This window comes from Rhinoderma darwinii, chromosome 2 (genome assembly GCF_050947455.1).
Source record: "Rhinoderma darwinii isolate aRhiDar2 chromosome 2, aRhiDar2.hap1, whole genome shotgun sequence".
NCBI classification, from domain to species: domain Eukaryota; kingdom Metazoa; phylum Chordata; class Amphibia; order Anura; family Rhinodermatidae; genus Rhinoderma; species Rhinoderma darwinii.
This window is the reverse complement of record NC_134688.1, coordinates 218362373-218389480: the sequence shown is the minus strand read 5'-3', so window position 1 is coordinate 218389480 and position 27108 is coordinate 218362373. Positions and strand designations below refer to the sequence as shown.

Below are 27108 nucleotides of genomic sequence, written 5' to 3'. Positions count from 1 at the left end.
AATCTGTCGAAAATCACCAGACTACTTGGCACCCCAAATGTTGGCAAGATCCAAACTGCTATCATGCCATACTAGAAAGTAACATCATAGCTGAAAGAAATATTTTCTTATTTATTATATCACATAAACGTTGCCGATGTTAAAAAATATGGAACCAAAAAAAAACAAAACACAAATATAACACTGCTTGGCGGGAAACGCACACACATACCTTTCTCTCAAGAGCTGAAGCTGAAATCTATTTGCAAGCTTCATCAATTCTGTTAAGTAGACATCATCTTCCCGCAAGTCCAGCTCATCAGTATAGATCCAATGAAGCATTGCCATGGTCACCTCAGGGTCACAATCTGGGGACAGATCAAGATTTGGAAACTACTTTTTATCTAGTACCTCAGGGAACAATATCTGTATAATCGAGCGGCAGCAATGATAAGGATCGCTGGATAGAAAAGGGCAATTCATTTCTAATACACTACAGACACATTTAAAGAGCTAGGTGGAGTTTTATTACTTAAACTGCCATCTCCTGGTTCAGCTCATGTGCACCTTTCACTATTCTCCTAAACAATAGGTTTCATTGCTGTAAAGGGACAGCTGATCGCCACGGTTCCGGCTCCTGACACACAGCTGATTTTTCTGGGGTAGCCGCACACAGCAGCCGTTGCAGGGGGTGTAGTAAAACATGTCGGCCATTCAGATGACTGGCTGTCTATGTAATACACGGACGACTCAAGTTCGCCAGACAGACCCTTCTCTATGACGTCCATATCCATAGTAGCACATAGAGACAGGGGTTGTCCTAATGAGACAACCCCTTTGATAATTGAACTGATAGAAGACTGCTTTATTTGCTCCAACAACTAGAGGGAACTTAGGAGCTTACTGCATACTGTGTTAGGCCCCATGCACACGACCGTAAAAACTCCCGTAATTACGGCCCGTAATTACGGCCCGTAATTACGGGCCATAATTACGGGCCCATAGACTTCTATTGGCCACGGGTACCTCCCTGTATGCTTACGGGAAGGTGCCCGTGCCGTTGAAAAAGATAGAACATGTCCTATTTCAAGCCGTAATTACGGCACGGGCAGCCCATAGAAGTCTATGGGGCTCCCGTAATGACGGATGGCTATGTGTGTGCACTCGTAATTACGGGAGCGTTGCTAGGCGATGTCAGGGGATAGTCACTGTCCAGGGTGCTGAAAGAGTTAAACGATCGGCAGTAACTGTTTCAGCACCCTGGACAGTGGCTACCAATCACAATATAGATAAAGCTGTAAAAAAAAAAAAAAGACTTCCATACTTACCTAGAACTCCCTGCTTCTTCCTCCAGTCCGGCCTCCTGGGATGACGTTACAGTCCATGTGACCGCTGCAGCCAATCACAGGCCAATCACTGGCTGCAGCGGTCACATGGACTGCCGCGTCATCCAGGGAGGTCGGACTGGATGTCAAGAGAGGGACGCGTCACCAAGACAACGGCCGGGTAAGTATGAATTTATTTTACTTTTACTACGGAAAGGGCTGCCCCTTCCCTCTATCCTGCACTGATAGAGAGAAGGGCTGCCGATTAGTGCAGTGCAATTTTGCAGCCAAAAACGTGCCCGTAAATACGGGTGGAATACTGGTGACACCGGACCCGTATTTACGGGCACGGGTCCGTAAATACTGGTGCAATACGGGTCAAATACGTGTGACCAAGGACCCGTATTTATGCCAGTATTTACGAGTGGACAAAAATATGGTCGTGTGCATGAGGCCTTAAAAAGAACCTTCCACTACCCCAGACATGTGCGGCTTAGTGCCGTTATTATTGGCGCCCGAAAAAAACAAAAACACGGATGCTTTATAGCATCACAATCCCAAGTGATAGAAGGAGGAAAGTATTGGCGTCAGATTGGACCTTGGCGGTGATGTGCTAATGCCAAGCACAACCCTGTGAGAAGCAGAACAATAAATGAAGGACCTGCTGCTGGTCTCCTCTTTGCGTTGCGGGATGCACCTTGGTTGATTGCAAACAATCAAGGGAAAAAGCAAAGCTGAAAGGGAACTGCTGGTAGGCATGAAAAAATACTGCAAAGTAGGTATAAGGTCGTATTCTATTTGTGTACAGCTACGTGTTTCAGCACTGGACTAGTGTTTTAATCTGGCTAGTATGAAGGCACTACTCCAGTCCTGAAACGTATGGCTGCACAACAGTAACATACCATTTTTTACCTATTTCCAAGTCGCTAACCAGCTGAGTCAGCTTTCCCTTTTCCCATGATCTTTTTAAAACGGTCTATGCCAGAGATTTGGAGCTGCGTATAAGAAAAAACAGAGCTCCGACAACTATAAAGATATATTAAGAAATAAAACAGAAAATTATTTTGCACCTATTTAGATTTAAAAGAAATAATAAAAAAAAGAAAAAAAAAAGGGTATTTAATTGTAGACATTTACTTTCAGTTGTATTGTAAGTAGGAACATAGAGAACAGATAAAGAAAATGTAATGTTGAGAAGCAGAACTCAGGGTCTCCTCACCTGACAGGTTTAGTTCCCTTGTGGATGCCAGATTGGCCAGACTCCAGGCCTCGCTTCTCGCAGCCAACACAAACTTGTGAGCATTGATGTTCTGGTCTCCAACTTTTATCTTCAGGTCACTGAAGGCACAGAAGGAAAGCGAATAATTAAGACAAGTGATTTCTTACCACTTTACAGCCTCACACTGCTCATAATTTCTTCATCTTTCAGCCACAAGAATAAGAATTGCATGGTATTTTGAATACTTAAAGGGGTTTTACCACTATAGTAAGTGATAGTATGGTGCAAGGATCACTATCTCGTCGGTAGGGATTTGACCACTGGTAACCCCATCATTGCCTAGAGCGAAGCGACCGCCACCTAATTCAAGCTTATTATAAAACGTATATAGGCAATGAAAGGTTGTTTAAAAAATAAATAAAAATAAATCCTAAGTAACAACTAAGTTTTAATATTTATGTTTGGCTTAAATTTTAACCTGCAGGTGTATTCCGCTGAAGTTCACTCGTAAATTGGTGGACGAGCTACGGAGTCTAATGCTGCATTTTATATGGGGTGGGGGAAGAGGTAAAGTACGCATAACAGATAGAATCATGACCCTTCCACTAAAGGAAGGTGGAATGGGACTCCCCGATCTGCACGCCTACTACTTGGCCACACGTGTAGAGACAGACAATGAGGTTTTGGTGGGTAGAAGAAACATCAATGCCATGGGTTCAGTTGGAGGCAGATGCCCTGCCGAGGGGTTGGTCAATGAGGCAGCTAATGCGGTTATCCATTCTAGATCTGGGTACCCCGACAAACAAGCTTGTAGGAGATCTTCTGAAAGAGTGGACACGATTTAATAAATTCGAAGGTAAGGAATTAGTCAGCATAAAACGATCAGATTTTAGGATCACATACGTTGAACAGATTATCCCGGATTGGAATTCAAGGTGTTGGCAGAAGAAAGGGCTTAATACCTTGAACGACTTAATAGACGACAGTGGACTGGTAAGCTTTGAAAAGATTAAGATCAAACATGCCTTAGACCCCGGGGCCATCTTTTCACATATCAAGCTGAAAAATACTATAAGAAGGTTTGACATAATGGGGAAAATAGATCACTTAGTTAATGCCCCCTCCCAAACCATCAGATATATAAGCGGAACAAGCAACAAGAAGAAAGGTTTGTCCTTGATTTATAGAGATCGTATCTCTTCAAGAGACAGAGGTAAATTAAAATATATGCAAGAGTGGGAAAAAGATCTTGAATCCAAATTTTCAATGGCTCAGTGGGAAAAGGCAATAAAATGGCCTTTGGAAAACTCATCCTGTATAAATCAGGTGGAGGTTGCTAAGAAAATACAGATGAGGCTTCAATTCCATCCAGCAAATATAGCAAAATTTGATCCCCGGAACACAAAACATTGTTGGAGAGGATGTGGTGAGGTGGGAGATTTGCTCCACATGTGGTGGAAGTGTGACAGAATCAAGTAATTCTGGGCAGAGGTCTCTGACCTGATACAGATGGCTACATAACAGTTGATAACTCCAAGCCCCGAAACTGCCTTGTTGAATATAAATCTGGAAATGGTGAATAGGGAGGCCAGATGGGTGATCTCCCGAACCTTAGATGCTGCCCGAAGCTTAATCTTATATTATTGGAAATCCCCCAATATCCCAAAAAATTATGGAAGTCAGAGATAAAGTGAATATATACCTGAGATATGAGTATGGAGTTGCGATCGAAGACGAAACTAAGAAGGAAAACTTCCACCAGAGATGGGACACATGGGTGACAGACCCAAGTCTATTTAGGGGATATGCTCTATGGTAGTTCATGGGATGGGCTGAGAGGTTTTTGAGGGTTGTGAGAGGGAGTAATATCAACTCCTTATTCTCTCTGTTTTTTTTGTTATTAATTTACTTTCTCTCTCCTCCTAGTTCTCTTTTTCTTTACTTTTCTATTTTTTTTTATTTTTTATAATGTTTTTTTAAAAAAAAATCTACTCGTTTATTTTTTATTTTTGGTTGAGTCGTTGGGTGTAAGGCGCGCCGACAAAGGGTGGGTCTCTGTGTGGATGTCTACCAGAGATATGTTAATGTCCTTGAGTGTTACCTTTTTGGGTTGTTTGTTTTTGTAAAAGAATAAAATAAATAAATAAATTTAAAAAAATGTTAACCTGCAGAATAAATTTACCGACTTACTTTTGGTATTTGGTGTGTGAGCACTGAAATTATCAGGGGAAAAATAAACAAGAAGTCTTGCTCTAAGGCCCAAAATTAGCTTTGCCCAAAGGCAAAATACAAATATACATATATTTGATAACATTTGCACGGTAACAACCCAAAGAATAAACTTAAAATCATTAAAAATAAATAAATACAGAAAATAAACAATTAACACAACATTAGTGCATTATTATTTTTATATTCAGTCAGACCTCTTTAGACGACCGCCCAAAATTGCATTGATAAGTGGTCTCCTAGGGGGTGGTCTTCTCAAAGAAGATAATTTGTCACAGGAAACGTGGCCTGGATAAGGGGGTGCTCTTCTCATAGAGGTGGCCTTTTGGAGAGGTTTACCACAACGTATAAATAATATACAAATATTTATTCACCCCTCTAAAAACCATGGCCCACAAGTATCAAGAAGTGGTGTAGTATAAGCCAATAGATCTCTGCTAATTTATTGACATTTGTTGTGACAAATTAATGACTGCATGTACCTTCTCTGATAAATCCGTCAAAATATACATGACACTGTCGACTTTTACACGTTTTCTACTCCAGGGTCTACGTGAAGTAGGGATCTGACTTTTTGCCCATTTGCATAAATGAGACCCAATCTTACCTAAGCAGTAAGCCACACCCACTTTTCACTCCACTGACGTGAATGGTGCATATGGTTAATAAATATATTGCACAGCAGATACAACACTATTTTGGAGTAAGATGCGCCCAAAAAAAAAAAAAAAGACACAAAGATATTAAGAAAGGTGGGCCTATAACTTTTTCAGGAATTAAATAAAAAAACACAATAGAATAGAAATAGACTGCAAAATAAAAATGCTATGGAATGACAAGGGGTGAAAATAATACCATAAAAAAGTCCAAATGATGCAGTCATATTTTGGTTTAATTTTATTTTTATACTGCCAAGTAAACACCTAACTGGCACTCAGGGTGGCGCTATTCTTAAGGAACTTGGGCTCAGGTGCTGACTGCAGAAGGACAGCATTTTGGTATATATACAATAAATCAATTTAGTTTACCCATCTTTAATTTGAGGGAGGGGCGCCATTTGACTTTACCTGCTAGTGAGAAACAGGGTTAGAAGAACCCCAGACAAAGTACATGAAAAAATGATAAACAAAATAATCCTATTGGCATATAGGGCTAGTTGATCAGTGACTACTACTAAACTGCTATATTCAGTAGAAGGTAATCTGAACTACACTACTTGTCTCAATGGAGACTTAGGACGATGATGTCCCTCCCACATTATTTACACTGCAGCTCTGCTTGTTTAGATAGGCTAAAAGAGTAATCAAATGTTTGATATGTCAGAGAAATATCAAAAATTTGTATCGGTTGGGGTCCGGGTGCGGAGACTCCCAACCGTTGCTTAAACAAAAGGTGTAGAACAGCTCAGATGAACGTCCTGCACCTTCTGCTGTGATCGGCGCTCCCTGTCAGGCTGAAGTCTGCTCCCATAGAAGGTCTACGTGAGTCATCTTCAGGCCGCCGAGGAGCGCTGATCAGTGCTGAAGGTGCAAAGCGCAAACCTTCATTTCAGAAACGATGGGGGTCTCAGCATCCAGACCCCCACCGATCCAAACTTTAGATATGTCTCTACGACACGTCAAAAGTTTGATGAAAGTTACTCTTTAAACAAAAGCTGATCAGAAAGTCAATACACATAACAGATTTTCATGACTTAAGGATAGAGTGGAGGTCAACTACTAGCAAGTAAATCACCAGTGAGAAATAGATTTAGCACCTCAGTAAAGAGAATGATCGGCTTTGTAGTCGGGCAGATAAAGTACAATTGTTGACTTCTCGGTACTTTGTTGAGCAAATTTTGTCCTTCGAAACACTTATTTTTTATCAATATCCTAGGCCTACAATACTATCACAAAATCATACTGCAAAGAACGAAAGAGGTCAAACTGGGACTCATAAAATCTACAATGAAAAATACAGGACATGCACCAAGTTACAGAGCAGGAAGCCTGACCGGTGCAAAAATCTGCCTCCACTGCAGGGAAAGGAGCTTTCTACTCATCCTGTGATAAAAACGTCTTTCCCGGAAATGCACGCAGGAAATAGCTTAGCAATAAATGAGTAGTTATACTGGTTAATAGACTCGCAGACTCTGTAAACATGATGATTTTCCCAATTAAATTTACCACAACCCAGTGACATTGTCCGTTTTACTGAAATATTAAGGCTCTGTTCACATCTGCTTCAGAGTTTCAGTTGCAGATTCTGTCATATCGGATTGGAAAAATAGCGCTGCATGCGCCTCAGCAGAACCCTGTGTATCCCATTGTAATTCAATAGTCGGTTGGGTGCAGGTGGTTTCTGTCATGGTTTTCATTATAAACAGGAACCACGATGCAAGTCCCTGGTTTAATGAGATATGGCACCTGTAAAGCAATACATTTACACCAAGATATCAAGGTAAACCTTTCCTTATCTTAATTGAATTATAAAGAAGTTTACCTACTGATTTTATTATACCAATCTGCGGGGCCGGGTTCTCTTTAAGAGCAGTTTCAATGAACAATACAATAGTAAAAGTAAAAATAACGGGGTACATTTATACAAAGTATTTTCTGTCATCAAAAAGTATGAAAAGTGTATTATAAGTACATAGTACTATATGTGGTACCATGATAGCTGAAACTGAAATTTTGCACAAATGTTGAATAAAAAATAAAATGTCGCTTCTACAATCTATGAGGTATATGCTCGTACCACTTAGTTCTAATAAATGTGCCCCAATATATTTCAATGCACATACAATTCTAAAGTGTAACTATAGCTGTGTTGTCTAGGAATGTTCTAACTCAATTCTGATAGAGAACCGCAAATGTGACTTATAGCCCTTTTACACTGGCCAATTATCGGGCAAACGAGCGTTCACAGAATGCTCGTTCCCAATAATTGCCCTGTGTAAACAGAGCAACGATCAGCCGAAGAACAAGCCAACACTCGTTTATCAGCGGATCGTATGGTTTTAAATGCCCAAAATATTATCGTAGTCGGCAGCGCATCTCCCTGTGTACAGAGTAACGAGCGCTCCTCCCCATAATAAGTCCTTGTGCGCCGATCAATGGCTGGTTAAAGTACCTTAAGGCTGGGTTCACACGACCATGTTACGTCCGTAATGGACAGAACGTATTTCGGCCGCAAGTCCTAGACCGAACACAGTGCAAGGAGCCGGGCTCCTAGCATCATAGTTATGTACGACGCTAGGAGTCCCTGCCTCTCCGAGGAACTACAGTCCCGTACTGAAAACATGATTACAGTACGGGACAGTTGTCCTGCAGCAAGGCAGGGACTCCTAGCATCGTACATAAGTATGATGCTAGGAGCCCGGCTCCCTGCAGTGTGTTCGGTCCGGGACTTGCGGCCGAAATACGTTCCGTCCATTACGGACGTAACATGGTCGTGTGAACCCAGCCTAAGACAGCTAGAAATTGAAAGAGATGCCCGGCCTTGTAAATGAATGCATGAGATGTCCATCTTAAAAGCCCTAAGAAACAGTTACTAGATGTGGAAAAGGAGACCTTTTTTTTCCCTTTCCCCCTTACAACTTCTGTCAGTGCTTTCAGACCCCCTTAGGCTTGGTTCACATCTGCCTCGGGACTCCATTCATGGGTTCCATCGGACCTTTGCGTCAGGGGAACCCATGAACGGAATCCAAACTGAAATAAACGGAAACCATAGGTTTCCATTTGCATCACCATTGATTTCAATGGTGACGGATGCTTTGAAAATGGTTTCCGTTTGTCACCATTGTGTAAGGGTTCCGTAGTTTTGACGGAATCAATATCGTAGTCGACGTAGTCAAAACGACGGAACCCTTAAAGAACGGTGACAAATGGAAACCATTAGCACCGAATTCGTCACCATTGAAATCAATTGAAATTCCATTCGTTTCAGTTTGGATTCCGTTCATGGGTTGCCATGATGGAAGGCTCCGATGGAGACCATGAACGGAGTCCCAACGCAGATGTGAACGAAGCCTTACAGAGTCATGTGGAAGTAGCAAGATTATGCTAGGAATTTTAGATAAAACTTTGCTTCTCATGTTGTGGATCAATTCTAATAATCGCACTAATAGGTGGGGGTCCTGATTTTGAAACCCCCTACAATAACTAAAACAAAGGGATACAAGCATTCTGGTCAAGTATTCCACTCCTAGAGGGAGGCTCTTATGTCACTGTTCACATATGGATAGTGATGTCCCCGAGCCGTGCGCTACCTGATGCTCTTCCCGTGGATCCCAGCTGTGGGAAATCTCCCCAAGGTATACAAGGTATTTACCTGTGAGGGTATGTTCACACGCAGTGTTTTCAGGCATATTTCGTGGCGTTTACACCTCGAAAAACGCCTGAAAAAATGGAAGCTGAATGCCTACAAACATCTGCCCATTGAAATCAATTAGAAAAACAGCATTTAGTTCATACGGGGCGTCGTTTTACTCCGCTGTTTTAAAAGACGGAGCGTAAAAGGATGCTCTGTAAAAAGAAGCAGCATCTCACTTCTTGAGGCTTTTTTTTGGAGCTGATTTTCCATTGAACACTATGAAAAACGCCTCAAAAGAAGCCTCAAAATTAAAAGAAGCTTCATTTTCAGCTTCAAAAACGCTAGAAAATCAGAGGCTGTTTTCTCTGAAATCAGCTCCGTATTTTCAGAAGTTTTTGAGTTTGCGTGTGAACATACCGACTGATGCAATACAGTGACATCCCCCGCCCATAGGCTCCCGTGCAAAAACAAAACAAAACAACGTCTACCGCACGGTATACATTTTTTTGGGGGAATCCCTCAAGCTGGAAAAGTGTAATTTACTACTTCATTCCATTCTTCACAAAAAAGGTATACCGACGAATTCCAGCTCGACGGAGGTCAAAAGGACACTCTTTTGGACTCTGTCCGGCTAATGAAGCTCTACGGACACATTAAGGGTAGGTACACACACAACGTATTCAGGGCGGATACACTGCGTGAAGCTGCGCAGCGTATCCGCCCTGAACACCGCAGGGAATGCCGCCCGAAATCCCGCACCACACTGTGATGCGTTATTTCGGGTGTACATTCCACTGCGTATATTATCGCATAGACTTACCCCCTCCCTCCCTCTGACTTCCGCTCCGGCCTCCCTGGATGACGTTGCAGGACCATGTGACGCTGCTGCCTGTGATCGTCTGCAGAGGCCACAAGGCCTGCTACGTCATCCAGGGAGGCTGGACTGGAGAAGGAGCAGGGAACTCTGGGTATGTATAATCACTGTGATTCCACCGCAAATATAGCAAAACACACTCCTTTGTTGCGGGTTTAAGCACCCCACTAAATTGAAAGGGGGAAATCCGCAACTGAAGAGTTGCGTATCCGCAGAATCAATTAACATGCTGCGGTTGAAGTAACCGTACCGCAGGTCAATTTATGTGCGGTGTTTTCAGCGGAAATTTACCTGTGGGGACGAGATTTGTTGGAATGTCACCCACACTGCTGGTACTGTAAAACGCCGCGGATTTTCCACAATTAACCCATTGTGGAAAATCTGCAGTGTTTACAATGTGTGTTCCTACCCTTAGCGTGTACGTAGGAAGCTTTCCCAACATGCATGCAAAACGTACGGCCAAAATGAGAGGTGAACATAGCATAAAAGTCGGAAGAAGGAAGGTGGTCAACTTGTAAAATGAACATCACAAGCATTGTAGTTCAGTTGTTGTAAAATGCACTACAGACACAATGCACAATAATGTGCCTTCTAGGCATAAACAAGTCATGGAGAGATGGCCAATGGGCCCATGACTGCTCCAATATTGGCATCAGCAGGAAATGTATACTATAGCACTTGATGAGAGGATTTACTTCGATACTAGAATAACAAACATGAAACGAAGCAGAACGTTTAGGCTACGGCTACACAGCGACTTTGTGGTGTCTGTGATGTGACGGTCTCAAATGTAAGTTCTGTGAAATAAGTTGCACATGTTTACCGTTAAAATGTAAGTAGTTGCCCGTAACATGATCCGAGTCCACCACATCTCTGGTGCAATAAAATGCAGAGGCGTTAGGTTGCAAAAATTGTGTGACTCAATTTTTTCTAGGAAAGCCTTAGTCAGGCAACCAGATTTGCTTTGATTTACATATTGTATTGCATTGATTTAATGTGTCAAGTAAAGAATGATGAAATACAAACCATCCCCTTTAATCTTTCTTTCATTGATCTCCCTGGTTTACAACTATGCCACTGAAGATGTACCCAACCATTGAGATAGGCTTATTTACACAACACCACACCTTGGAGCGCAGACTGCTACCTCTTTACCACGGGCCAATTATCTTGTTTTCAAGGCTTGACTGCAATACGACATATCACTTGTGGGTATAAAGAAGATGCAGCCCAAGTTTGGGTGTGGGTATAGAATGTTTATAGCTAAGGGAATAGGTGTAATGGCCCTCTTACATGGCCCGACGTGGGCGGTTTAAACTAGCGCCCATCAACGAGACAGCTAGTTTGCTCCTTTCACAAGGAGCTAGTATGGGGACGAGCGCTCGTTACTACAATCGCACGTCCCCATACTTTTCTATCATGTCCCCCTGTTTACACAGGAAGATGTGCTGCCGATATCTATAATATTTCCGGCTACATAAACAATACAATCAGCCGATGAACGAGCGTTTGCCTTATTTACACAGTTCAATGATTGGGAATGAGCGTTCTGTGAATGCTAGTTTGCCCGATAATTGGCCCGTGTAAGAGGGCCTTGGGGCCTTCAATTGGGAACTGTATTATGATTGGAGAAATAGATGATAAGAGAAGATATAAAAGTAAGAAGTATTCCGTCTCACCTGTACTGCTCCTGTTGGTACAACTGAGCCACGATTGCCAGGAGGCGGCTGATGAAAGAGTCGTCGGAAGCCTCTTTGTTGGTCTGGGCTGCTAGAAGGGTACATTTCTTCTCTGTTTTAGCCAGTTTCTGCTGCAATTTGACATATTCCTGGCGTAGAAGTGCCAAGTGCTTCTGTAATTTGCCCACTTCCTCTTTAACAGAAAATCAAATGAAAATTCACATGTAATATGAAATCAATAAGATCACTTTACAAAATACAGTTCGTTATGATGCATTCTTCTACAAAAATCTATATATTTATCATATATATTTACTACAGGGAAATTATAGTAATCTGGCATTGACAGGAGCCAGTTTATCAGAAGATGCCATAATAAGTCATCATCTCTGCTCAGTCCTCTATGTATGGTCCTGCAGAAACCAGCTCTGGAATATTGGCAACCGAATGATTGAGGTCAAGCACTGATTTTACATATAATTTATAATAATTTGTTGGGGACAAATTTGATAGAAAATACAACGATCCACTGAGGAAGCAATGAAAAGAATACGGTGGCATCTTTCAGAAACATGGAGCTTGTAGAGAGCGACATAATGAGATTCTCCTCAATCGTCAGTAGTGGAAAGTAAAAAGAAGTCGACAGCTGTAGAAATGTTTCACTCGCATTATGTGACAACACAGATTATCTTCCTGACGAAATACTGATCAACCTCCCTACTACGGAAAGACTGCTGGTTCCTCACCAAAACCTCACTTTATTGCATCATGCCTGTAACTGCTCTGACACTTCAAGATAAACATTATTAACCCCTTCCCGCTCCTTGACGTACTATTACGTCATGGCAGCTGTATCGTTCGCGCTCCATGCCGTAATAGTACGTCTCGGGAGTAACGGCCGTTTCGGCCGTCCTCCCGACACATACAGGAGCTGTGACGCTGCTGTCTTGTTCAGCAGCTGTCACAGCTCCTACAGCGGGGACCGATCGCTGTGTCCCCGCTGATTAACCCCTTAAAAGCCGCGTTCTATAGAGATCGCGGCTTTTTAGGGGTTAAGCTGCCATCGCCGGCCTGCTACGCGATAGCGGCCGGCGATGGTGACTATGGCAACCGGACACCAAACAATGGCGTCCGGCTATGCCATAGACGGAAGCCTAGTGGGTCCTGACAACGTCAGGACCCACTATGCTTGCTGTCAGTGAGTAGCTGACAGTTCTAATACACTGCACTACGCATGTAGTGCAGTGTATTAGAATAGCGATCAGAGCCTCCTGCCCTCATGTCCCCTAGTGGGACAAAGTAATAAAGTGAAAAAAAAGTTAAAAAAAGATGTGTAAAAATTAGAAAATAAAAGGTTTAAAAGTAATAAAAGTAAAAATCCCACCTTTTCCCTTATCAGTCCTTTATTATTAATAAAAATATATAAACAAACAAACTATACATAATTGGTATCGCCGCGTCCGTAACGGCCTGAACTACAAAATTATTTCATTATTTATCCCGCACGGTGAACGCCGTAAAATAAAATAATAATAAACCGAACCACAATCACAATTCTTTGGTCACTTCACCTCCCAAAAAAAAGGAATAAAAAGAGATCAAAAAGTCGCATGTGCCTAAAAATGGTACTGATCGAAACTACAGTTCGTTACGCAAAAAATAAGTCCTTGCACGGCTTTATTGATTGAAAAATAAAAACGTTATGGCTCTTAGAATATGGTAACACAAAAAGTGAATGATTGTTTACAAAACGTATTTTATTGTGCAAACGCCATAAGACATAAAAAAAAACTATAAACATCTGGTATCGCCGTAATCGTATCGCCCCGCAGAATAAAGTGAATATGTCATTTATAGCGCACGGTGAACGCTGTAAAAAAAAACGAAAAAAAAACAATAGTAGAATTGCTGTTTTTTAGTCACCACGCCACCTAAAAATAGAATAAAAACTGATCAAAAAGCCGCATGCACCCCAAGAAAACTACAATGGATTCCTCAAGGGGTCTAGTTTCCAAATTGGGGTCACTTTTGGGGAGTTCCCAATGTTTTGGCACCACAAGACCTCTTCAAACCGGACATGGTGCCTAATAAAAAAGAGGCCTCAAAATCCACTGGGTGCTCCTTTGCTTCGGAGGCCGGTGCTTCACTCCATTACCGCCCAAGGGCCACATGTGGGATATTTCTCTAAACTGCAGAATCTGGGCAATACGTATTAAGTTGCGTTTCTGTGATAAATCCTTTTGTGTTATAAAAAAAATGGTATAAAGAGGATTTTCTGACAAAAAAAAAATGTAAATTTCACCTCTACTTTGCTCTAAATTTTTGTGAAACACCTAAAGGGTTCATAAACTTTCTACATGCTGTTGTGAATACTTTGAGGGGTCTAGTTTCTAAAATGGGGTATTTGATAGGGGTTTCTAATATATGGGCCCCTCAAAGCAACTTCAGAACTGAACTGGAACCTAAAAAAATAAATAAATGAGGCAATACTTCGCTTCTTACATTATACTGATAATGAGCCGTGCCCACCCCGAGATTACCCCAGTTTTGACCGTTTGTCTAAACGGAGACCCCTATTAGACCGTTCCAGTGCCCGGTTTTCCCAAGCATACACCCCCGAGAAGTGTATTTCTATTGATGAGTCCCTGGTACATTTTAAAGGGAGGGTTCAATTCCACGAGTACCTGCCGGGTAAGAGGGCAAGGTATGGCGTGAAGATGTATAAGCTGTGAGAGTGCATCAGGGTATACCTACAGGTTTAGGATATATGAAGGAAAGGCCACCCCCAAACCAGACTGCATCCTGGACTACAATAGGTACATGGGAGTGATGGACTTGTAAGATCAAGCCCTGAAGCCCTACAGCGCCATGCGGTGTGGTATAAGAAGCTGGCCGGGAACATCATATAGATGGCTTTGTACAATGCGTACGTGCTACGTCGATGTGCAGGCCAGACGGGAACTTTCCTGGAATTTCAAGAGGTGATTATCAAGAACCTAATCTTTAGGGACCAAGAAGGGGGGGGCACCCAGTACTTCTGGAAGCGAGCCCACACGCATCGTACCAGGGCAACACTTTCCAGGGGAAGTTCCCCAAACTGGCAAGAAGGGAAAAAGTCAAAAGAGGTGCAAAGTCTGCTATAAGTGGGGGATAAGGGAGGACACAATATATCAATGTGACACGTGTCCCGAATAACCAGAGCTCTGTATGAAAGTGTTTTAAAATTTATCATACATCCCTTGGTTTATAATTTACCCCAATTTTACTTACCCTGATGCACTCCGCACAGCTTATCCCCCCTCGTCTTTCCCCTCTGGGCCCTGCTGTGTGTCCAGGCAGCTGATAACAGCCACATGTAGGGTATTGCCATACCCGGGAGAACCCACATTACAGTTTATGGGGTGTAGGTCTCCGGTCAAAATGGTCACTACACCTCTAGATGAATGCCTTAAGGGTGTAGTTTTTAAAACGGGGTCACTTCTTGCGGGTTTCAACTGTACTGGTACCTCAGGGGCTTCTGCATACATGACTTCGCACTAGAAAATCCCGAGTAGGCCAAATGGTGGTCCTTTCCTTCTGAGCCCTCCCATGGGCCCAAACGGCAGTTTATCACAACAAATGGGGTATTGCGGCACTCAGAACAAATTGCACAACAGAATGGGGTATTTTGTTTCTTGTGAAAATAAGAAATTTTCAGCCAAAACTACATATTATTTGACAAAAATAATTTTGTTTTCATTCCCAGCCCAATTCAAATAAGTTCTGTGAAGAAACTATGGGGTCTAAATGGTCACATTACCCATAAATGAATTCCTTGAGGGGTGTAGTTTCCAAAATGGGGTCACTTCTGGTGGGTTTCCATTGCTTTGATACTTCTGGGGCTCTGCAAATGTGACATGGCACCCGAAAACCAATCCAACAAAATCTGTACTCCAAAGAACACACAGCGCTCCTTCCCTTCTGAGGCCTCCCATGGGCCCAAACGGCAGTTTATCACCACAAATGGGGTATTGCCGCACTCAGGACAAATTGGGCAACAAAATTGAGTATTTTATTTCTTGTGAAAATAAGAATTTTTGAGCTAAAATGACATATTATTGGAAAAAATATATTTTTTTTAAATTCCCAGCCCAATTCAAATAAGTTCTGTGAAGAAACTATGGGGTCTAAATGGTCACATTACCCATAAATGAATTCCTTGAGGGGTGTAGTTTCCAAAATGGGGTCACTTCTGGTGGGTTTCCATTGCTTTGATACCTCTGGGGCTCTGCAAATGCGACATGGCACACGAAAACCAAACCAGCAAAATCTGTACTCCAAAGAACACACAGCGCTCCTTCCCTTCTGAGGCCTCCCATGGGACCAAGCGGCAGTTTATTGCCACAAATGGGGTATTGATGCACTCAGGAGAAATTGGGCAACAAAATTGAGTATTTTGTTCCCTGTGAAAATAAGAAATTTTGGTAAAAAATTACATCTTATTGGAAAAAATGACATTTTTTTAATGTCACAGCCCAATTGAAATAGGTGCTGTGAAAAAACTGTGCGGTCAAAATGCTAACAACAACCATAAATGAATTCCTTGAGGGGTGTAGTTTCCAAAATGGGGTCACTTTTGGTGGGTTTCCATTGCTTTGATACCTCTGAGGCTTGTCTTTTAGTCCACCAGCGCAGTAGGGCCACATGTGGGACATTTCTAAAAACTGCAGAATCTGGAAAATACATATTTAGTAGTGTTTCTCTGGTAAAACCTTCTGTGTTACAGAAAAAAAAATGAATAAAATTGAAATTCAGCAAGAAAAATGAAATTTGCAAATTTCACCTCCACTTTGCTTTAATTCCTGTGAAATGCCTGAAGGGTTAAAAAACTTTATAACTGCTGTTTTGAATACTTTGAGGGGTCTAGTTTTTAAAATGGGGTGTTTTATCAGGGTTTCTAATACATAGGCCCCACAAAGCCACTTCAGAACTCAAGAGGTACCTTAAAAAAAAGGCTTTTTAAATTTTCTTAAAAATATGAGAAATTGCTGTTTATGTTCTAAGCCTTGTAACGTCCAAGAAAAATAAAAGAATGTTCAAAAAACGATGCCAATCTAAAGTAGACATATGGGAAATGTGAACTAGTAACTATTTTGGGTGGTATAACCGTCTGTTTTACAAGCAGATGCATTTAAATTCTGAAAAATGCCATTTTTTCAAAATTTTCTCTAAATTTTGCAATTTTTCACCAATAAACACTGAATATATCGACCAAATTTTACCACGAACATGAAGCCCAATGTGTCACGAGAAAACAATCTCAGAATCGCTTGGGTAGGTTTAAGCATTCCGACGTTATTACCACATAAAGTGAAATATGTCAGATTTGAAAAATGGGCTCTGAGCCTTAAGGCCAAAACTAGGCTGCGTCCTTAAGGGGTTAAGAGATAGGACAAATATTAACCCCTTAAGGACGCAGCCTAGTTTGGGCCTTAAGGCTCAGGGCCTATTTTTCAAATCTGACATATTTCCGTTTATGTGGTAATAACTTTGAAATGCTTAAACCTATCCAAGCGATTCTGAGACTGTTTTCTCGTGACACATTGAGCTTTATGTTAGTGGTAACATTTGGTCGATATATTCAGTGTTTATTTGTGAAAAATAGCAAAATTTAGAGAAAATTTGAAAAAAATAGCACTTTTCTGAATTCAAATGTATCTGCTTGTAAGGCAGATGGTTATACCACACAAAATAGTTACTAGTTCACATTTCCCATATGTCTAATTTAGATTTGCATCGTTTTTTGAACATTATTTTATTTTTCTTGGACGTTACAAGGCTTAGAACATAAACTGCAATTTCTCATATTTTTAAGAAAAAATTTATTAGAAACCCCATTTTAAAAACTAGACCCCTCAAAGTATTCAAAACAGCATTTAGAAAGTTTATTAACCCTTTAGACATTTCACAGGAATTAAAGCAAAGTGGAGGTGAAATTTGCAAATTTCATTTTTATTCAATTTTTTTTCTGTAACACAGAAGGTTTTACCAGAGAAACACTACTAAATATGTATTGTCCAGATTCTGCAGTTTTTAGAAATGTCCCACATGTGGCTCTAGTGCGCTTGTGGACTAAAACACAAGCCCCAGAAGCAAAGAAGCACCTAGTGCATTTTGAGTCCTCTTTTTTATTAGAATATATTCTAGGCAGCATGCCAGGTTTGAAGAGGTGTTGAGGTGCCAAAACAGTAGGAATCCCCCCAAAAGTGACCCCATTTTAGAAACTACACCTCTCAAGGAATTTAGTTATGGTTGTTGTTACCATTTTGACCACACAGTTTTTTCACAGCACGTATTTGAATTGGGCTGTGAAATTTAAAAAAGGATATTTGTTTCAATAAGATGTTATTTTTTTACCAAAATGCCTCATTTTTTTGCCCAATTTCTCCTGAGTGCGGCAATACCCCATTTGTGGTAATAAACTGCCGTTTGGGCCCATGGGAGGGCTCAGAAGGGAAGGACCACCATTTGGCCTACTGGAGCTTTTCCGCATGGCGCTGTAGGGCTTCAGGACTTGATCTGACAAGTCCACCCCTCCCATGTACCTATTGTAGTCCAGGATGCAGTCTGGTTTGGGTGTCTCTGTAGTGGTACCTCGTACAGGTACATGGGTACTGGTGTGGGCATGTATTGTTGTCAATACAAGGACATCTCTCTTGTCCTTGTACTTGACACACAATATGTTGCTGCTAGATTGTGCCCTGCTCTCACCCCTTCTGAGTGTTTGCCCAAGCAGAGTCTTAGGGAGGCCTCTCTGATTTCTTCTAGCAGTGCCGCATGCCGCAGTACTTCTGGAAGCGTGGCAGTTGAAGAGTGGGATGCTGGTATAAAAATTATCCAGGTAGAGGTGGTAACCCTGGTCCAGCAGTGGGTACACCAAATCCCACACAATTTTGGCGCGAATTCCCAGTAAGTGGGGGCATTCTGGGGGCGGAATACTGGTGTCCTTCTCTTCAAATATCCTAAATTTGTAGGTATACCCTGATGCACTCTCGCACAGCTTATACATCTTCACGCCATACCTTGCCCTATTATTTAGCAGGTACTGGCGGAATTGAAGCCTCCCTTTAAAATGTACAAGGGACTCATTAACAGAAATACACTTCTCGGGGGTGTATGCTTGGGCAAACCGGGCACTGAAATGGTCTAATAGGGGTCTCAGTTTATATAAACAGCCAAAACTGGGGTCATCTCGGGGTGGGCACTGCTCATTATCGGCATAATGTAGGAAGCAAAGTATTGCCTCATAACGCATCCTGGACATGGCCATACGGTATATCGGGGTGTGGTATAAGATGTCTGTGCTCCAGTAGGTCCTAATGGATGGCTTTTTCAGAAGCCCCATGTTCAAGAGCAGTCCCCAGAACTTGCCCAACTCTGCTGCGTCTACAGGTGTCCACCTGTGGGATTGGGCATAAAATGATGTGGGGTTCTTTGTTATGTACGGTTGGGCATATAAATTAGTCTGGGACACCATAAGCTCTATAAAGTCATCAGCAAAAAGAACTTAAAAAAGTCCATCTCACTGAGCCCTGCCGTGTTAAATTTGATCCCTGAGTTGCCCGTGTACTCAGGGATTTGGGGTTCATAATTGTCTGGTCTGGGTGTCCAAATGGGGTCACTTCGCTCGGGGGTATCACTTGTTGCAGGGTCACTTCTCTCAGGGATTTCAACTATGGTGGTGGTCCTGGGGCGTCGCCTAGCGGGTCCCTCCTCTTCATCACTGGATGAGGAGGTCGACAAATAAAAGTCTCACCACCCGACGAGTCTGTGTCGGAGGCCAGAAATGAATATGCCTCTTCGGCAGTAAATATCCGTTGGGACATGTTTGTTGCGCTTAGACAAAATGTATATACAGCAAAAAAAAATAATTCCCTAACTGGGAGCAATAGGCTAGCACAAAAGCGTGTTTTGTTTGTTTTTAGAGAACAAGTGGACTTCCCTGACACTAAAACTAACTAGGGCGAGGATTCCTAACACTAAACCTAACTAAATTTTATGTGAACTTCCCTAACACTAAACCTAACTACGGCGACGATTCCCTGACACTAAATAGAAACTAGATTAATTCCGAACTTCCCTGGCGCTAAACCTAACTACGGTGACGGGTGCCTGACGCTAAACCTAACTAGATTTTATGTGAATTTCCCTAACGCTAAACCTAACTACGGTGATGGATCCCTAACACTAAGGGTATGTTCACACGCTTAACAAAAAAACGTCTTAAAAATACGGAGCTGATTTCAGAGCAAACAGCCTCTGATTTTCAGGTGTTTTTGAAGCTGAGAATGAAATTTGGAGCTTCTTTTGAGGCTTCTTTTCAGACGTTTTTTGAGGCGTTTTTCATAGTATTCAATGGAAAATCAGCTCCAAAAAACGCCTCAAGAAGTAACATGCTACTTCTTTTTACGGAGCGTCTTTTTACGCTCCGTTTTTTGACAGTGAAGCGTAAAATAAAGGCTCGTGGGAACAGAACATCGTAATTCCCATTGAAAGCAATGAGAAGATGTTTGTAGGCGTATTAGGGGTGATTTTTCAGGCGTAATTCGAGGCGTAAAACGCCTCCATTACGTCTGAAAAGAGGTTGTGTGCACATACCCTAAACATAACTACGGTGACGGATTCCTGACGCTAAATTCCCTGACGCTATACCTAACTACGCTTTTGACGGTTCCCTGACACTAAACGTAATACTAATCTAACCAGTTAAATTGTCAAAATTGGCTAAACGAACAATTTTTTTCTGTTTTTTTACATTTTTAAATTATTTTTGTTTTATATATTTTATATAGAAAAAAATGAAAACAAAATCCCCAGGAACCAAGAAATTTGGCCCTGAAGACTGAAAAGTGGTCAGTGAAAGGAGATCACTGGCCAAAAACGTGGGGGGAACCCAAGGAGGAAGGGAACAGGAGTGGGTAGTGGATGGGAAGGTGGGAAGCCCAAAAAAAAGAAGTGCTTTTTGTAACTTTTTTCACTTCTCTCTTCTGTCTCTCTGCTCACAACCGCTCTGAACGCCGCGCTAACTCCAACAGAGGCGTTCACGGCGGTTGCAGCAGAATGTGATGTCAGGGAGAGGAAGTGAAGAGACCGATCACCGCTATTGCTCAGTTAGTCACTGACTAGCCAATAGCGGCGATCGCTAAGCTGTGATAGCCTGCTGTCGGAAACAGCAGCTATCACAGCTTATGAACGCGTGGGGCGCGAGCGTCACTGTGCTGAATGCAGGACGTACTATTAGGTCATGGAGCACGAACGATACAGCTACCATGACCTAATAGTACGTCCAGGAGCGGGAAGGGGTTAATGACCAGACCTATTTTGGCCTTAAAGGCTATGTACATCAGTGTGATTGGTGCAACTTTCTAATTACTTTTTATTAAAAATTAGATACAGCTGCTTTGTATCCCCTATAAAGAGCAGCTGTATCTAGTGCTGAAATCTGTGTGTCAGGTCAGCAGCACTGACGGGTTCAGTGACAGCGGGTCCTGCATGTCCCTGACATGCAGGATCGAGCTGTTATCAATCGTTATCGATCACATCCATGTTATGAACTTAGATGTGATTGATAAGGGCTTGTCCACACGTAACGGAATTGCTGCAGAAAATTTCCATTGAAAGTACCAGACTTTTCGCTGTGGCTGTTTTTGAATGAAGAAAATGGTGCGTATTTTGCTGCGTTTTACACAATGTTGGGAGATGGTAACACCTCCTCTGAAAAACCCAGCAATTCTGTCCACTTTCTGCATACCGCGGTACGAAAAATACGCACCGCAGGTCAATTTCTGGTCGGAATTTTTACGCAGCGTGTGGATGAGATTTGTTAACTCTCACCCACTTTGCTGCTACTGTATTCTGCCGCGGATTTTCCGTCCGTAATTCCGTACGGAAAATACGAAGCAATTACGCTACGTGTGGACAAGCCCTAACAGCTCGATCCTGCATGTCAGAGACACGCAGGCCCCACTGTCCGTGAACCAGTCAGTCCTGCTGACCTGACAGATACAGGTTTCAGCGCTAGATACAGCTGCTCTGTATACAGGATACAAAGCAGCTGTATCCGAAAAAGTTACAATTATTTTTAATAAAATGTGTTGCACCAGTCAAACTAATGCACTGTTTTATTTGGTTTTTAAAAATGAGGTGTACATAGTATTTAAGGACCAAGCATTCTTTTTCATTTTCTGATTTTCGCAATCCAAGAGTCACAACTTTTTTATTTTTCCGTCGACATAGGCATATAAGGGCTTGTGTTTTGCAGGACTAGTTGTATTTTTCAATTGCACCATTTTTGGGTGCATATAATATATTGATTAGCTTTTATTATCTTGTTTTGGGAAGAGAATTGTGAAAAAACATCAGTTATTTTTCATTTTAAAATTTACTCTTCGCTATGCGGCGTATGACTGCCAATACCAAATATGTAGAGGTTTTTTTTTTATGTTTTACTACGTTGGCACCATAAAAACAAAAAAATTTGTTTTTCGCATCGCTGCATTCCAAGAGCAGTACCTTTCGTATTTTTCTGTCAATGTAGCCATATGTGGACTTGTTTTTTTGTGGGACCAGGTATAGTTTTTATTGGTACTATTTTGGAGTACATGGGACTTCTTGATTAACTTATTATATTTTTTTTGGGGGTGGGGGATGGAAAAAAAAGCAACTTTGTCATTGTTTTTTTATACGACGCTCACCATGCGGTTTAATTAATGGGTTACCTTTATTGTTCGGGTCGTTACGATTGCAGCGATAACGTATAGGTGTATTTTTTATTTTGTTTTACACTTTTCCTTATTTAGTAAAAATTTCTGTCCAATATTTCATCACGTGATCGCTGCAGCTGCCACATCTGATGAAAACATCATCACAGGAGGCCGAGTGTACAAAGACCAACCAGTGATGCATTGCCACAGAAATGCCAGTACTAGATAACTATGATGCTCGGAGCCCGGCTCGCTGCAGTGTGTTGGGTCCGGGAAATGCGCCGACGTACGGACCGTATATATATCACGGACTGAAAATGCTCGTGTGAGTCTAGCCTTACAGTCTACCAGCCATGGCATGTATAAGATTGGGGCCCTCGTGAGGGCTTAAGCTATCAATAACATGGCACTGCACAAAGCCCGATATTTGGAAGACTATCCTCAATAAAACCATCAAGGTAAACCTAATCTACAAGGATGAAAATAAACTCTTGGCAGTAGCAAATACACCAATTCTTCCTTTCTGCAGCGTAATGCGTGTTTACTAAGCTGGTGCTCTATTTCAGTCTGCCGGTCCGTTCCGGGGTGTCGTGGGGTCACGTGAACTTCATTCTGACTCCCTGTACCCTATAGGGACCAGCAGTCAGGCTCTCAATTGAAGTCTATGAAAGCCTGGATGTGAGTGAGTCCCATAGACTTGCATTGTAGGTTTTGGGTTATCAGAGTACAGATCACATGACCCCATGGCAGCCCGGAACGGAGTCTTGCGAAATACAGCACCAGGTAACTCAAGACACATCACATTTACAACAGGTGGGAGCGGGGGACATAAACGCGGAGTGCTTCTTTAAACTTTCACCCAGCTTTTCTAGAGTCTGAACATGTATGCTGTGATATAGGAGCAAGGGAAAGGACACAGCATAATTGTACAGATTTACCGTGCAGGAGTCTGGGAGAAATGGCCATACACGAACGTGGACAACTTGACAGATGAGGACATGAAGGATTTATATTCACAGGTGGTTTTTCAGATTTCTAGAACTGCTCTATGTAATGTAAAATGTAACGTCACCGTGACAGTAAAAATGTATAGTCTAGTTACTGAAATATTCAAGAAAGAAAGCGAATACTTGGTTTAATAAAGAACATTGTAAGTTCAGATTCCTTCCTGTGGCAAAGGTGTGAGTACTCCGCTGTGACCGCGATCACCATGCAAATAACGTCCTGACAGTATAGCAGAGGCAGTGGGGTCATATAGAGACATCAGTAATACACATGACTATTGAAACATACATTTGCAACAAAAAAATTGAAGATCTAAATCATCTTCTTTCATTCACTTGTGTAAGCTTGAACTAGGGAGAAGCCCGTGCTATATACACTGGTATCATATGTATCATCACATATACAATAGCGGTTACTACAGACAGCACCAAGTTATCCTGCCACAGCAGAGTCCCCCGTTCATTACCAGATTAGGAACGAGAAGGTGGCACCGCTTATCTTCACACCAACAGTTTAACTGCAGGAAAGCTTCTCTGCCCGCAAGGATGGCTTGCAAGGTTCAGGTCTAAGCCTGTGGTCTGATCACTACATTCACCAGCAATCAGATAACTTGGTGAACACATATTGACCCACGACAGTAGCTGGTGATCTTCTCTCCTATACTTTATAATAGTCCTTAGTAATAACGAATAGTGAATTTTGTTATTTTTTTCTTAACACTTGTGAGGTACAAAGGTTTCCCTGCTGTGGGCTACACCCCAGGTATTCCTATGAACTCGAGCTGTAGTGCCACGACAATGTATTCCTATGGACTGGGGCTGTAGTGCTACGACTCAATGTATTCCAATGGACTGGGGCTGTAGTGCCACGACTCAATGTATTCCAATGGACTGGGGCTGTAGTGCCACGACTCAATGTATTCCAATGGACTGGGGCTGTAGTGCCACGACTCAATGTATTCCAGTGGACTGGGGCTGTAGTGCCAGGACTCAATGTATTCCAATGGACTGGGGCTATAGTGCCACGACTCAATGTATTCCTATGGACTGGGGCTGTAGTGCCATGACTCAATGTATTCCTATTGACTGCGGCTGTAGTGCCACAACTCAATGTATTCCTATGGACTGCGGCTGTAGTGCCACGACAATGTTTTCCTATGGATTTAGGCTGTAGTGCCACGACAATGTATTCCAATGGACTACTGCTGTAGTGCCACGACAATGTATTCCTATGGATTTGGGCTGTAGTGCCACGACTCAATGTATTCCTATGGACTGGGGCTGTAGTGCCACGACTCAATGTATTCCTATGGACTGCGGCTGTAGTGCCACGACAATGTATTCCTATGGATTTGGGCTGTAGTGCCACGACAATGTATTCCTATGGATTTGGGCTGTAGTACCACGACTCAATGTATTCCTATGGATTTGGGCTGTAGTGCCACAACTCAATGTATTCCTATGGATTTGGGCTGTAGTGCCACGACAATGTATTCCTATGGACTGCGGCTGTAGTGCCACGACAATGTATTCCTATGGATTTGGGCTGTAGTGCCACGACAATGTATTCCTATGGATTTGGGCTGTAGTACCACGACTCAATGTATTCCTATAGATTTGGGCTGTAGTGCCACAACTCAATGTATTCCTATGGATTTGGGCTGTAGTGCCACGACAATGTATTCCTATGGATTTGGGCTGTAGTACCACGACTCAATGTATTCCTATGGATTTGGGCTGTAGTGCCACAACTCAATGTATTCCTATGGATTTGGGCTGTAGTGCCACAACTCAATGTATTCCTATGGATTTGGGCTGTAGTGCCACGACAATGTATTCCTATGGATTTGGGCTGTAGTACCACGACTCAATGTATTCCTATGGATTTGGGCTGTAGTGCTACGACTCAATGTATTCCTATGGATTTGGGCTGTAGTGCTACAACTCAATGTATTCCTATGGATTTGGGCTGTAGTGCCACAACTCAATGTATTCCTATGGATTTGGGCTGTAGTGCCACAACTCAATGTATTCCTATGGATTTGGGCTGTAGTGCCACAACTCAATGTATTCCTATGCGTTTGGGCTGTAGTGCTACGACTCAATGTATTCCTATGGACTGGGGCTGTAGTGCCACAACTCAATGTATTCCTATGGACTGGGGCTGACACACCAAGGCTCAGCGTATTTCTTATGGACTGGGGCTGTTGCACAACACATATTCCCGTACACTGTAGCTGCCTGTGTAGCCTCAGCAATGACCACTGACAGGGTACAACCCCTATATCCATCGGCTAGCTGGGGATGTCACGACTACAGAGCCCACAGTGCACCGCGTACATGAGGACACTGCCCGCCCTACACTTTGACACTAGCCACTTATAGACTGACAGCATAATGACTAGTGAGCCGCGGGTCACCTGACCAGACTGTGCCAGACACACGCACACACCTGTACTTCCGCCCCCTGCTGTCGGCTGCTGTAGCAGCCCTATCACTCAGTGACCTGCCACCAGACCCCTCTCTAAAGCCCCCCTGAGGTTCCCCCAGGGCCACTTCTTTACCTTCCGCCATGATGGATCCGCCCGGCTGATATCGCGAGAAGAGCGGGTAGATGGGAAGTAACACGGGCAGGCGGGGTGAGGTAGTTCCCGGGAGATGTGAGAGAAAGGAAACCCATTGACTCATTCGCTGCCTTTGTGTTTGCGACTTCTAGTAAACAAAAAAGGCGTCTGGCACCATCTAGTGGAGGAAGGAAGAAAATACCGAAAGTCCTCTTCACGCCGCGGCTCCTGCTCTATCACAGTGGATGGGAAATCCTCTCATCGCACATTAGAGGATTATTCTCTACAAATAGTGAGGGTGATATATTTTTTATTTTTTTTGCCGCATGATATTTATTTTTTAAAAGTTTCAAGTAGGTTAAATAAACTTGATTTCTAGAATAGATTTCTATCAGTCTGCAATAACAAAGTTTTAAAACAGAAAAAGAAAAAAATCACCCTCACCATAGGGGTGCAGAGGTTGTGGTCGCACCTGGGCTCTGGAGCCTAAGGGGGCCCAAGTGACCTTTGCCCTATATGATGAGACCAGTATTATAAATGACACATATTTTAACCCTTTCCCGCCGCAACCGGTTTTCGGATTTTCACTTTAGTTTTTCCTCCCCACCTTCCAAAAGTCATACCTTTTTTATTTTTCCATCAATATTGGCATATGAGGGCTTGTTTTTTGCGGGACGAGTTATAGAACATGCGGTAAAAACAGCATGTTAACATTATTCTGCGGGTCAATACGATTACGGTGATACCAAATTTATATATTTTTTATACAAATACTAATATATTGCAGTATATCGTGACACTCTCCTATGAAGCCCTGCCAGGGTCAGGGCTTCATAGGAGTACAAAAATTGCAGACCTTCATTAGGCCCCCAGGCTGCCATGCCAACCAACGGCACCCTGCGATCAAGTCGCGGGGGGGGGGGGCAATGCAACGTTACAGGGGGCCGCCGTTTAACAGGTTAAACGAGCGGGATGCCGCTCGTTACCTTGAAGTATCGGCTGTAACACACAGCCGCCACGCTCGTTCTATGGAGCGGGCTCCGCAAGCGAGCTCCATACTCCCCCAACCGACGTGCACCGTATATATACGGCGGATATGGAGAAGGGGTTAAAGAACACACCAAAGAATGACAGTGTTTTAGGTCCACAAGTGTTTAGGCATATAAAACACATGATTTTTTTAAGACATATGTTAAAAAT

The 27108-nt window shown here is 42.5% G+C and overlaps 1 protein-coding gene across 1 annotated transcript in view; it reads right to left on the bottom strand.

Annotated features, from left to right (window-relative positions):
- Window positions 1-26052, bottom strand: part of ANKFY1 (ankyrin repeat and FYVE domain containing 1) — a 49156-nt gene extending 23104 nt beyond the window's left edge. The window contains exons 1-4 of the mRNA XM_075852850.1: window positions 25909-26052; window positions 11599-11791; window positions 2524-2642; window positions 212-347 (exon numbers count right to left, since the gene is read on the bottom strand). Coding sequence (XP_075708965.1) covers window positions 212-347; window positions 2524-2642; window positions 11599-11791; window positions 25909-26032 — 572 coding nt within the window. The 5' untranslated portion in view covers window positions 26033-26052. The remainder of the gene's footprint in view (window positions 1-211; window positions 348-2523; window positions 2643-11598; window positions 11792-25908) is intronic.
- Between the last annotated feature and the right edge of the window lie 1056 nt (window positions 26053-27108).